Source organism: Capra hircus, chromosome 16, assembly GCF_001704415.2.
Source record: "Capra hircus breed San Clemente chromosome 16, ASM170441v1, whole genome shotgun sequence".
NCBI classification, from domain to species: domain Eukaryota; kingdom Metazoa; phylum Chordata; class Mammalia; order Artiodactyla; family Bovidae; genus Capra; species Capra hircus.
The window spans coordinates 36,014,719-36,028,696 of NC_030823.1; the positions used below are offsets into that span (position 1 = coordinate 36,014,719).

Consider the following 13,978-nt stretch of genomic DNA (forward strand, 5'->3'; position numbering starts at 1 on the left):
TAGATCTCTGAAACATATCAGCAGGACCTTGTTCACTTGCAGACTCTGAAAGAGTCCGCTGCATCCTCTCTTTTTCTGGTGTCACTGGCATTCCTGGATTTGCATCTGTACAGCTTCAGTCTCTGCTGCCGTCATCATAAGGTACTCTCTCCTTGTCTCTTCACATTATCTTTATAGTAAGGACACCAGTCATGTTAGATTGAATGCACATCCTACTCCAGTATGACGTCATCTTAACTGATTACATCTGCAACGTCCCTACTTCCAAATAAAGTCACATCCTGGGGTTTTGGGCATTAGGACTTCAGCCTGTCTTTTTAGGAGACACAGTTCAACCCATGACAGCTCCTATAAGGGATGTTTTCTCTCCTAAGTCTTGAACATGGTGTCAAAATGAACTATTATATATAGACTTTGTAACAAGCTTTTCATCACCAGTAATTTAGACAGGGAAAATTTATTTGTAAGGCTCTTAGATATAAATTTGTACTATAATTCCTACTTTTTCTAATGTAATGCTTATAGAAAGTTATATTCAGAAAAACTCATTTTAAATCTGTTGCCTATAGTTGGATTTATTGCTCACTACATTTAGACTTTATCAGTATTTTTCTTTTATCAGTACTTTAAAGAAAGGAAGAATGGCTCAATATTTTGAAACATTAAACACATAGCACACATTTAAAAATAATAATATACAAATTGTTTTTCAGCTTGATTTTTTACTGAATCTATCTTGAGGCTTTCTGTATCCCTGAGGGTATATCTACCCAATTCCTTTTAATAGCTCTATGCCACTACCGTGTATGAATTTACCTTGGATTTACTAACCATTCTCCATTAACTGGAGAATTTCAATTTTCACAACATAAGAAAGGTTACATTGCATATCTGTGCTGGTATTTCAGTAGAATATATTTCCAGAAGTGGAACTGCTACTGGGTTAAGGAGTTTTAATACTCAAGCTTTTAATAATAATAATAGTAATGCAAAGAGGGTGTTATTTTATGCTCCCATAAATGTTAAAGTGCTTATTATTACACTTCCATATCAACACTCTTTGCTAATCAGATAGTCACCTTTTCTCCAGCTTCAAAAGATATGTAATTAGGTTGTAATTTGGAGGTTTTCAATATTTATTGGAAATTTTGTAGTTTATTTTCTACAAACTGCCTTCTCATGTCTTTTATCTGTTTTCTTTTATATCTCATTCTTTTATGGGTTTGTAAGATCTTTCTCTTGCAGTCCATGGAGTCACAAAAAGTCAGACATGACTTGGTGACTGAACAACAACAGAGACCTTTTTCTTTTGACCATTTACTGATCCCCATATAGCAAGAGACAATTAAGATATTAAAGTTAGTTTCACTGTCAGGTCAATCAAATATCACCTCTTTTGCTGTTTTAGATAATTTCCAGTAATACAGACTAATTTTTTGAAATATCTTTATCATCATTGGGTGTGTTTTGTATTGCTTCTAACAGTAATTCAGAGAACAATTATTTTCTCATGGAAAATGTTTCCACTCTGTGTTTATTAAGAGATATTTTTAGAAAATCCTGTCTCATTTACAGTTTTAGCTAATTTCACATTCTTTTCATATTTATTATGCTTTCTTACTTTCTTTTTTTGAAACAGGATAATGCAGACTACAGATTATTTCAGAAAACACTCAAATTGTGTCGTTTCTTTGCCAACTCCCTTTTGCACTATACTAAGGTAAAGCTTATTTTTTTAATAATGCATTAATGTGAAATCTACAATACATTGTAAGTTATCCTGTTTTTTAATTCCTGCCAGAAACAATCTCTTGAAGTTATTTTATCAAGAGTATATTTTGTAGGGTTTTTGGTTTAATATTGTTTGTTAAATATTGAGCATCTGTTATATTGTTTAGGTTGCTACCATCATATTGTTACTAGTTTTATTCAGTTTTCTGAAAAATTTATTTTGTAAGTATAAATTATTTCTAGAAGCACAGATCGTTTTTTTAAAAGATAATTCAGTTTATCTTTACTGTTGATAAATTATTTCTAAGTAGGTTGTTAAAGTTTAAATGTTCAAGCTTATAATAATTTTAAGACCTGTGTATTTGGGAGTCATCAGGGTAGCATAGTGATAGTTGAAGATATATGAACAGAATAGGTAAGTTGTCAAGGAAGATTATTTAGAGAGAAGAGCAGGGGATACTTAGCAGCCAGTGAAAGAAATAGCATTAATAATAAATGTTAGTAATTAAAAAACTATTGTTCATGTTGAATTTGTTTTTGCCCTTGTCTTCCTCCTTTTTTGACAAAAAGAGAAGGATCTTCAATGACTGTTTATTAGTCAGAATTCCATGACAGGTACACTGACTTCTGACACACTTGCCATCCTGGTTAGTGTGGTGAGTTTGTCCTCTGGGCCACAACCACTTACCGTAATTGGCTGCTGTGACACTGGGTTCCCTGCAGTTTGCAGGGTATGTATTTCAGTGGCAGAGGTACATGATGGGGAGGTCCTAGCTCCAGTGGTACTTTTGGGTAATTACCCATCTGATATTTACTGATATGTAGGAGGTAAAATGTGCCTAATTATACTGAAGAGACTAAAAGTTGATCAGTTCTATGAAGACCCAGAAGACTTCCTAGAACTAATACGAAAAAAAGATGTCCTCTTCATTGTAAGGGATTGGAATGCTAAAGTATGAAGTTAAGAGATACTTGGGGTAACAGGCATGTTTGGCCTTGGAGTGCAAATGAAGCAGGGCAAAGGCTAACAGAATTCTGCGAAGAGAATGCACTGGTCATAGCAAACACTCTTTTTCAATAACACAAGAGGCAACTTTACACACGGACATCATCAAATGACCAATACCAAAATCCGATTGATAACGTTCTTTGTAGCCAAAGATGGAGAAGCTGTATACAGTCAGCAAAAACAAGACTTGGAGCTGCCTGTGGCTCAGATAACCAGCTCCTCATAACAAAATTCAGGCTTAAACTAAAGAAAGTGGGGGAAATCACTAGGCCAGTCAGGTATGACTTAAATCCCCTATGAATATACAGTGGAGGTGACAAATAGATTCAGGGGATCAGATCTGGTAAACAGAGTGCCTGAAGAACTATGGACAGAGATCCATAATATTATATAGGAAATAGCAAACAAAACCATCCCAAAGAAAAAGCAATGTAAGAAGGCAATATGTTTGTCTAAGGATGCTTTACAAATAGCTGAGGAAAGAAGAGAAGCAAAAAGCAAAGGTGAAAGGGAAAGGCACACCCAACTAACTGTAGAATTCTGGACAATAGCAAGGGGAGACCTGAAGGCCTTCAGGTCAATGGACAAGGCAAAGAAGTAGAGGAAAACAGCAGAAAGGGTAAGACTAGAGATCTCGTCAAGAAAACTGGAAATATCAAAGGAACATGTTGTCCAAAGATGGGCACAATAAAGGACAGAAACAGTAAAGACCTATTAGAAGCAGAAGAGATCAACAAGAGATTGAAATAATACACAGTAGAGCTGTACAAAAAAGATGTTAATCACCTGGATAACCATGATGGTGTAGTCTCTTACTCAGAGCCAGACATTCTGGAGTGTGAAGTCAAGTGTGCCTTAGGAAGCACTGCTGCCATGAAAGCTAGTGGAAAGATGGAATTCCAGCAGAGCTATTTAAAATCCTTAAAGATGATGCTATTAAAGTGCTGCACTCAGTATGTCAGCAGATTTGAAAAACCCAGCAGTGGCCACAGGACTGGAAAAGGTCAGTTCTCATCCCAGTTCCCAAGAAGGGCAGAAGTAAAGAATGTTCAAACCATTGGACAATTGCACTCATCTCCCATAGTAAGGTTATGCCCAAAATCTTCCAAGCTAGGCTTCAATATTATGTGAACCGAGAACTTCCAGATATTCAAGCTGGGTTTAGAAAAGGCAGAGGAACCAGAGATCAAATTGCTAACATTTGCTGGATCATAGAGAAAGCAAGGGAATTCCAGAGAAACATCTACCTCTGTTTCATTGACTACATTAACTGTGGATCATAACAAACTGGAAAACTCTTAAAGAAATGGGAATACCAGACCATTTTACCTGTCTCCTGAGAAACCTGTATGTGGGTCAAAAAAGCAACAGTTAGAACCTTGTGTGGAACAACTGACTGGTTCAGTATTGAGAAAGGAGTATGACAGTTCTGTTTATTGTCACCCTGTCTGTTTAACTTATGTGCAGAGCAGATCATGTGAAATGCTGAGTGAGATGAATTACAAGCTGGGATCAAGCTTGCCGGTAGAGATAGCAACAACCTCAGCTTTGCAGATGGTATCATTTTAATGGCAGAAAGCGAAGAGGAACTAGAGCCTCTTGATGCTGGTGAAGGAGAGTGAAAAAGCCAGCTTAAAACTGAATAGTAAAAAAAGTAATATGTCATCTGGCCCCATCACTTCATGGCAAATAGAAGGGGAAAAGGTGGAAGCGGTGACATATTTCCTCTTCTTGGGCTCTAAAATCACTGTGGATGGTGACTGCAGGCGTGAAATTAGAAGATGGTTTCTTGGCAGAAAAGCTATGACAAACGTGTGTGTGTTAAAAGCAAAGATAATATTTTGCTGACAAAGGTCCATATAGTCAAACTTACGGTCTTTCCAAAGAGAGCCAAACCAAAAATGACACCCAGTTACTTTGCCAACAAAGGTCCCTCTAGTCAAGGCTATGGTTTTTCCAGTAGTCTTGTATGGATGTGAGAGTTGGACTATAAAGAAAGCTGAGTGCCAAAGAATGGATGCTTTTGAACTGTGGTGTTGGAGAAGACTCTTGAGAGTCCCTTGGACTTCAAGGAGATCCAACCAGTCCATCCTAAAGGAAATCAGTCCTGAGTGTTCATTGGAAGAACTGATGCTAAAGCTGAAACTCCAGTTCTTTGGCCACCTGATGTGAAGAGCTGACTCATTTGAAAACACCCTGATGCTGGGAAAGATTGAAGGTGAGAGAAGGGGATGACAGAGGATGAGATTGGTTGGATGGCATCACTGACTCAATGAACATGAGTTTGGGTAAACTCTGGGAGTTGGTGATGGACAGGGAGGCCTGGCGTGCTGCAGTCCATGGGGTCGCAAAGAGTTGGACGTGACTGAGCGACTGAATTGAACTGAACTGATGGTCTTTCCAGTAGTCATGTACAGATGTGAGAGCTGGACAATAAAGAAGGCAGAATGCCGAAGAATTGATGCTTTCGAATTGTGGTACTGGAGAAGATCCCTGGAAAGCAAGGAGACCAAACTTGCCAGTTTTAAAGAAAATCAACCCTGAATATTCATTGGAAGTACCGATGGTAAAGCTGGGCTCCAATACTTTGGCCACCTGATGAGAACAGCTGATTCATTGGAAAAGACATTGATGCTGGGAAGGATTAAAGGCAGGAGGAGAAGAGGGCAACAGAGGATGAGATTGGTGGCATCACCAATTCAATGGACATGATCTTTGGTAAAATCTTTGGTAAACTTTGGGAAGTGGTGTGGGACAGGGAAGCCTGGTGTGCTGCAGTTGATGGGGTCACGAAGAGTTGGACATGACTTGGGAACTGTTCAATAACAACATACCCTTTTAAAATTAGTTCTTTTCTTACAGGGGAATTTTTAAAATAATTATCAGTTTATTTTCTATACCCTATGATAACAATTTATTTCTTTGACATTCTAAGGTATAGCATAGCCATAGTGGATAAAGCTATCACAACTGTACTTGAATCCCAACCTTACTGTTTTTTTGCCATGTCACTCAGCTTATTTGATACGTTAGCCTCAGCCTTTCTAGTCTATAAAATTGGGACAATAATATGTCGTTATAGTTTTTGAAAAGTGAAAGTTGCTCAGTTGTGTCTGACTCTTTGTGACCCTATGGGCTGTAACCCACCAGGCTCCTCTATCCATGGAATTTCCCAGGCAAGAGTACTGGAGTGGGTTGCCATTTTCCTCTCCAGGGCATCTTCCTGACCCAGGGATTGAACCCAGGTCTCTTACATTGCAGGCAGATTCTTTATTGTCTGTGCCACCAGAGTACCTCCAAAGTGTTAGTCGCTCAGTCATGTCCAACAGTTTGTGCCCCAGGGACTATAGCCCACCAGGCTCCTCTGTCCATGGAATTCTCCAGGCAAAAATACTGGAGTGGGTAGCCATTCCCTTTTCTAGGGGATCTTCCTGACCTAGGAATTGAATTTGGGTCTCTTTTATTGCAGACAGATTCTTTACTGTCTTAGAGAACTAAAGTAATGTTTGTAAAGTCATTTCATGTCTACTGAGCACTTGGACATGTTCATTAAATGATAGTTACTAATTGTGGTTGTGTTGATAGTTAACAGTAAAGAATTTTAGGTGCTTATCCTCATTCTCCTTTTTATTTTCATGTAAGAAAATTTGTTTTCCCTATGTGGCGCATGTAGGATTTTATTTTATTTTGCATGCCTTTGATGAAAAAATATATATATTAGCAAAACCTATTATGTACAAGGAAGTGAAGAGAGTTGCTTTATTTTCAGGAATTTCTTCCTCTGCTCTCTGATTCTTGCTGTACGTTGCACCAGCTTTATCTTCAGATACACAGGTAAGAATGTTATATGATCATTAACATGTAATAGAGCCATTTGAGCCATGCAGCCCTTTAGTGTATGTCATTTAGAAATCAAGTATCACATGTCAATGTATGGCAAAAACCACTACAATGTTGTAAAGTAATTAGCCTTCAATTAAAATTAAAAGCAAGTATCAGTAATTTTTCTTAATGTTTCAGTGTATTTTTATATGGTTGCTTAAAAGTAATTAATGGAGAGGGAAGCTTTTCAAGAATAGATTTCATATGAGTTATATTTATGTTTATATTCTAACTAGTATTTTATACCCAAGTGATGAATAATTGGTCTGATGATAAATAACCAGAGGCAAAAAAAGAGGTTATGTTTACATGTATATATTTTGTATCAGCATACTGTTTTTATCTTAATTTTTATTTTACTTCTATGAGATTTAAGTCAAGTAGTACTTGACTCCATCTTAGAAAAAAATGATGAGTTACAGAAAGTGTATCATAGTTTAGATAAGGGCTGAATGACATCTAAAATTGATGGTAACCTCAGAAGAACCCTCGATTTGACACTAAAGGACTCTCAGCTCATTCATCAGCAATCCTCTTAAATTTCCTTAATCCATTTAGTCTCCTAGACAGCTTTTCATAATCTCTTCTTCAAACATCTTAAATGTCCAGTGCCACCTTCCCATGTCTGGTTGTCAGTGTCCTCCCTCTGTGTCACTTAGAAAGATGGAAGCAATATAAAGAGAACTTCCACATTCTTCTTCTGACATATCTATTCTGCCTGTGTCTCGGCCCACATATTTCCTTGTTCCCAAGAGTGAACTGACTGTGCGCCTATCTGAGGCCAGCCACTATTTCTGCATTGGATTTCACCCTCTCACATGCTCAGGGACCTCACTATCACAGTTGCTCCTTTTCCTTCTTGGATCATCAGTCCTCCCTGCCTTCTGGATCATTCTCACGAGTATACAGCATGCTGTTCTTCCCATCTTAAGAATAGCATAAAGCAGTCTCAGCTCTGCATCCTCCTGCGAATAAGCACCTTCCCCTTATTCTACATTTGTTACGATGAGACTCCTAAAAACAGTTGTCTATACCACTGTCTTTTTTGAAGCTATTCCAGTCACTTTCCATTCTAACTCTTCACCAGAACAGCTCTTGTCCAGGTCATCAGTGACCTCCACGTTGCTACGTCTAACGGACAGTTTTAGGCCTCATCTTATGTAATCTGTCAGCAGTGCGTAACACTGTCGTTCAGACTCTGCTCTGTCGGCTCCCATGCCACCCCCCTTCTCAGCAGGTTCCTCCTCGTCTCTCCAGCTACTTCAAGTTGGATGTGCCCCAGCACTCAGTCTTCAGGCTCTTCTCTCTTCTCTGTAGTCATTTAGTCTCAAGACTTAAAATGTATATCTCTTCCCTTTCATGTCTAACCATCAGTCAGGACTAATTCCAATCCCTGTCTTCTGACCCTCCTCACCACCCCCCACCAAGCTTCCTCATTTCAGTTTAAGTAGTAACTTGGATTTGCAAATTGACCAGGCCAAAAAACCTTGCTGTCATCTTTGATGTTTCTCTGCTCTCTTATGCCTCATCTAGTCCATTAGCAAATTCTGTCCGTATAACCTTCAGAATAAATATGTATATATGCAGTATATAGATAAAGTGAAACAAACTAGGGTTTTCTGTATCATAGTTAGTGTTTCCATTTAGTTTATATTTTCCAATTTCTCTGTCTCCATTTTTCTTTTTTGATGTTCTTATTCAAGCCTTTATCAAGTGTAGTAAAAAAACTTTTGTAATACATATATATAAATAGTGTGTATAATATATTTTAGAAAACTTATGAAGTTTTGCCTAGCTAAAAAATTTATAACATTTTGATTCCACTTGTTTGATTTAGTATGAATAGAATGCTAGATTTCTAATTTTAAAAAATGGATATGCAACAAGTAACACAGGTTTACTGTATAGCACAGGGAACTATAGTCAATATCTTGTAATAACCTATAATGGAAAATAGCCTGAAAAATAATATATGTGTATATATATGTGTATAACTGAAACACCTTGCTGTGTACCTGAAACATTATAAGTTGACTGTACTTCAATAAAATACATGAAAGTGAAGTTGCTCAGTCATGTCTGACTCTTTGCGACCCCATGGACTGTAGCCTACCAGGCTCCTCCATCCATAGGATTTTCCAGGTAAGAGTACTGGAGTGGGTTGCCATTTCCTTCTCCAAATATCAAGTGTTTATCTTAAGGACTTCCTTTTAAATGCTGTCATCCCTAGGATATTCTCATTTTCTGTCAAATTTGCCATAGTTAAAATTAACACTGCAAAATATACTGAATATGTATCTCATTTCACATAAGTTTTGATGAAGTTTAGTTTAAACTGCAGTTCCTGAGACATTTTCTCTGAAAGTCTTTGAATCTTCCTACAGTGTTAGTATAGTTTGTTCTTGTAAAGCTCTTGCTTCCAGGCATTAATTCATTGTCAGTTTAGCCTTCTACCTATTTGAAAACAACTTTCAATAGAAGTAATTAATCCAGAATTTATCAGAAGTATCTTTCTTATATATATTTTTACTAATTATTTGGTTCATATTTTTATAACTTTTTTTGAGAGTATCATTGTCAACAATGTATTAAAATGCATTAAAATAATACTAACATTTTCTTTAAGATTATAACATTTTAGTTGTAGAATTATAGCCATGTAGTTCAGAGGTTCTTCATACAATTTTGGTATCAATTCAGTACTTTTGAGTTTTGTTTTATAAACACATGCTACTTAATTTTTAAATATATTTTCACTTCTAGGAGAACATCATTTTGCAGTACTTAGCCTCTGGCCAAAATTAGAAGGTAGCTATTAAGTGAATGAGTTTTTTCCCTTTCTTTCCAGTAAGTTTCCTCCAAGCCTGTATGCTGCTGGGATTTCTAAAGTACAGCAGGAGGAAATAGCTGGTACTTTCCTGGTTACACTGAGTCCACTCATCAGTCAGCTTCTCACATTCCAGCCTTTTGTGGATGTGGTTTTGGACAGTAAATTAGGTAAGCTTCAAAACACATTTAATTACAATGTGTTAGACACATGGTAATTTTCCCTTACATAGTCATCCTTTTTTTCAGTTTTAAAAATTTTCTTTAAAGTTTCTTCTACTTGCTTTTCTTGGAGTATGTTTCTAACTTAAAAAAATTATAATTTTTTAATATAGCAATCAGAGTTATATAAAAATAGTATGTTTTTACCAATTTGCTATAACTTAATGTGTTTTTACCACATGAAGAGCTGCCATGTGAACTACAGTTTCCCCAGTGTCTACTGCTGGTTGTCATTATGGATGAGCTGTCCTCTCGGTCTGAGGATGTGCAGGCCCTGTGGTGCACAGAGAGCCAAGTCTCAGAAGCTACGGCCAGGTAACAGACACGATGTTGTTTATCTCTGATCACATTACAATGGTTTAGAATGCACTGTTGTTTGCAATGACCTTAAAATTAAATTCTTTGTTATATCACATATTCTAATTAATAGTTACTATGTAGACCTCATACATATTGCTACTTAATAAAAATATAAAATACACAAATCTATGACAGGTGCTGAAAATATTTTAATTTTGTTCACTCTTTTTAAGGATATTACCTAATAGTGTTACAAACATTGAGTAGAGATGTAGTTGATAACATTTAAAGATGAGCTCTGATAAACAGAATGCTTAGACACTATAAGGTATCCTCTGGGAAATCTCCCTTGTATTCATTCTTCTTGCCAGTATCAGGCTCTAGTTCCTACACCTTGGCTGTTGCTGTGTTCTAGTTTTTTATCCTTTCCTTTAGTGGCATCCTATGTACCACTGTCAGGTTAGTCTTCCTAAACCCCAGCTTTTTGAGCTTGCAATTCTCCTGCTCAGTAACTGAAGCATAATGTCCATGTCCTCAGCTTTGCATTTAAAACCTGCTATTGTCATCATTAACTTTTGCTCCTTATCCTCTCTTTTTCTACACATATACCTTGCTTCTGTCAGACTGGTGATTCCTGTCTGCCTTTTACTCAGGCTTTGTCATCTTTACCTATTATATTTTGCTTATTTTTAATTTATTTTTAAATCCTCTATGAAGAATTCTTAAACCATTTCAATCTTAAAATGACCCCTCTCTGTCTGTATAATAGGGCCTATTTTTTATTTAATATATGATACCTAGTTTAGCTATTTAAGTTTCAGGTTCTTGATGAATTTTGTCTCAGACTTTGTATAGCTCTGTATTTTGTTAATCACTTGGTAAATGATAAAAGATGTATAGGAAAATTCTCCTTTAAGGAATTTCTCTAAATGTATTTTATTTTTATGGATATATGGATACATATTCACATATATTGGAAACTGTTACTGATATATACATCTTGAGACATTTGGCTTTGGTAAAATAACCCTCTGTAGTGTTGTTACACCCACTAATTATTAAATGTTAATAACATTGGGTTCGATGTTCTCAATTTCCCTGCAGGGTGTCTCTACTCAAAGCCATTTTCTCCAGTTTTGAGCAGTGTTCTGGTGAACTCTCTCTCCCTGTTCATTTACAGGGAGTAAAGAGTAAAGGGCAGGCCGAGGTTGCCATCACCTTGTATCAGCACGTTTGCATTCATCTGTGTACATTTATTGCTTCCCTTCATCCCTCACTGTTCCCTGAACTGGTAAGTTTGTCACTTGCAGGGCTAAGCTGAGATTACTTTTGCTTTCTTTTCACTGAAACTGTGAATCAGATATAGAAGAAAGTGTGGGGATAATAAATGTGTGTATTTATTTACACTGGGGCATCGTTGCTTTAGAAGCCTGGCAGGCTGTAGTCCGTAGGGTCATATAGAATCGGACATGACTGCACATAGTTGTTTACAGGCTTCCCGGGTGGTGCAGCGGTAAAGAATCTGCCTGCCACTGCAGGAGATGCAAGAGATGCAGGTTCAGTCTCTGGGTCAGGATGATCCCCTGGAGACAGAAATGGCAACCCGCTCCAATATTCTTGCCTGGAAAATTCTGTGGACAGAGGAGCCTGGTGGGCTGCTGTCCATGGGATCGCAAAGAGCTGAACATGACTGAGCACTAATAGTTGCTTTACAACATTTGGTTAGTTTCTGCTATACAGTGAAGTGAATCAGCTATATGTATGCATATATCCCCTCCCTCTATTAACTCTGCCGCCACCCCATCCTACCCTTCTAGGTCACCACAGAGCACTGAACTGAGTTCCCATCACTATACAACAGGTTCCCACTAGTAGTTTTACATGGCAGTGCATATACACTAATCCCAGTCTCCCAATTCATCCACCCACCTCCACCCCGACTGCCCTCCTTGAGTATAGTTCTGTACATCTGCATCTCTGTTCCTTCCCTGCAAATAGATTCATCTTACTATTTTTCTAGATTCCACATTGATGTGATGATATATTTTTTTTTCTGACTTACTTCACTCTATATGGCAGACTCGAGGCCCACCCATGTCTCCACAGATGACTCATATTATCTTATCTATATGTATCTATATCCTTGTCATCTTTGTCCATTCATCTGTTGATGGACATTTAGGTTACTTCCATGTCCTTGCTGTTGTAAATAGTGCTATAATAAATGTTGGGGTGCATATGTCTTCAAAAAATAGATAGAAAACCTAAAGAGACAATTCTCCAAAGAAGACATACACATGGGCAACAAACATGCTCAGCATCACTAATTATTAGAGAAATGCAGATCAAAACTACAGTGAGGTATCACCTCACACCAGTCAGAATGGCAATAATCAAAAAAATCTATAAACAATAAATGCTGCAGAGAGTGTGGAGGAAAGGGAACTCTCTTGCACTGTTGATGGAGATGTAAATTGATACAGCCACTATAGAGGTTCCTTAAAAACTAAAAATAGAACTACCATATGACTCAGAAATGTGTATTTATTTTTAACTGTCATTCTCTCAGCTTGCACATTTTATGCTTTAATTCAGTTGGGTCTTAGGAAATGGTAATTTTAAGAGTCCTGTAGTATTCAGATGTAATATTTAGCTAAAATACTTCAGAAAACATTTGGGGTGGAAAGGTATGGAAAGACAGTGTGAGAAGAAGAAAAATGGGTCTGATTTCACTTATTTTAGTTTCTTAAAAAGAAACAGAGAATAGCAGAATGTAGTACCAAGTCTCCTACAGATCCTAGGCTTAATGTGTGTGTTTTCTTTTTAAAACTGGAATTGTTTGTTTTGGTTTTTAAAAAATTTTTGGCTGCACCGTGCAGCACACAGGACCTTAATTCCCCAACCAGAGATCGAGCCTGTAACCCCTGCAGTGGAAGCACGGACTTTAACCACTGGGCCGCCAGGGAAGTCCCTTTTTACTGAAATTAGGTTAGAAAAGATTCTGATAAAATTCTAGGGGAAAAGTTCTTAAAATTTATTTAAAAATGAGTATCATTTATGATATTATAAATGGGTAATATTCAACACATATTAAATAGTCTTTGAATAGGTTAAGACAGAAACAGAAGTATAGGCATGTGTATTATATATATATTGTTGAGAGACTTCAGCCTACATAGAGGATTTTTGTGGAGCCCAGTGACTGAGTTACCACATTGACAATCACTTTGCATCTCTATAGCCCAGTCCAGTGCTGAACATAATAAATGTTGAGGGGATGGCAACATATATTCTTTCAGACACTAGAAAGTAGAGCTTTCCTATTGAGGATCTGTTGGGTTTTTTTGGATTGTGATAGTATTTTGTTGTTTTGAGAAATGTTATGTTAATGATAATTTATTATAATCATTTGTTTTTTATTAGGACACTGCTCTGTTGAATGCTGTTCTTAGTGCTAATATGATCACCTCTTTGCTGGCTATGGACGCATGGTGCTTCCTTGCTCGGTACAACATACTTTTTAAAATTTGGGGGTTGATTTACTGTAGTGATTGATAGTAAATGAGTTTATAGTTGTAAGTTTATAGAAAATTAAATCTTGATAATCCTTTAACAGCCCCCCAAAATGGTTTGATTTCACATCACAGCACTGAATTAGGGACTGAGTTCCCTCTTCCTTTCTTTGGCTCAAATCAACAGAACCTATAGCTTAGGTCGTTTTGTACGTTGTGATATTCCTTTGCCGTGTAAATAACTGCAGTTTAGAATATTTAGTGCTTTATGGTAGTTCATCTTGCTTTTCTGAATAATTGTATAAATAATTGTATGAAGATTGGCTTCTCTTTCTATCACAGATATGGGACTGCTGAACTCTGTGCTCATCATGTGACCATAATGGCCCATCTGGTAAGTAGAATTATAAAGCCTAAAACATTCAACTTCTCATGTATTTCCTTTGGGGATCTGATAATCTTAAAGAATGTGAATATCAAAAGGAGAAATAGCATG

The 13,978-nt window shown here is 37.0% G+C and overlaps 1 protein-coding gene across 2 annotated transcripts in view; it reads left to right on the forward strand.

Annotated features, from left to right (window-relative positions):
• The window catches only part of C16H1orf112 (chromosome 16 C1orf112 homolog), a 51,284-nt gene that overhangs the window by 20,192 nt on the left and 17,114 nt on the right, over positions 1–13,978 (forward strand). For both annotated transcript variants that reach the window (XM_013970164.2, XM_005690629.3), the window contains exons 9-15: positions 1,640–1,720; positions 6,510–6,574; positions 9,471–9,619; positions 9,856–9,985; positions 11,075–11,261; positions 13,394–13,476; positions 13,825–13,876. In XM_013970164.2, the coding sequence (XP_013825618.1) occupies positions 1,640–1,720; positions 6,510–6,574; positions 9,471–9,619; positions 9,856–9,985; positions 11,075–11,261; positions 13,394–13,476; positions 13,825–13,876 (747 nt within the window). The remainder of the gene's footprint in view (positions 1–1,639; positions 1,721–6,509; positions 6,575–9,470; positions 9,620–9,855; positions 9,986–11,074; positions 11,262–13,393; positions 13,477–13,824; positions 13,877–13,978) is intronic.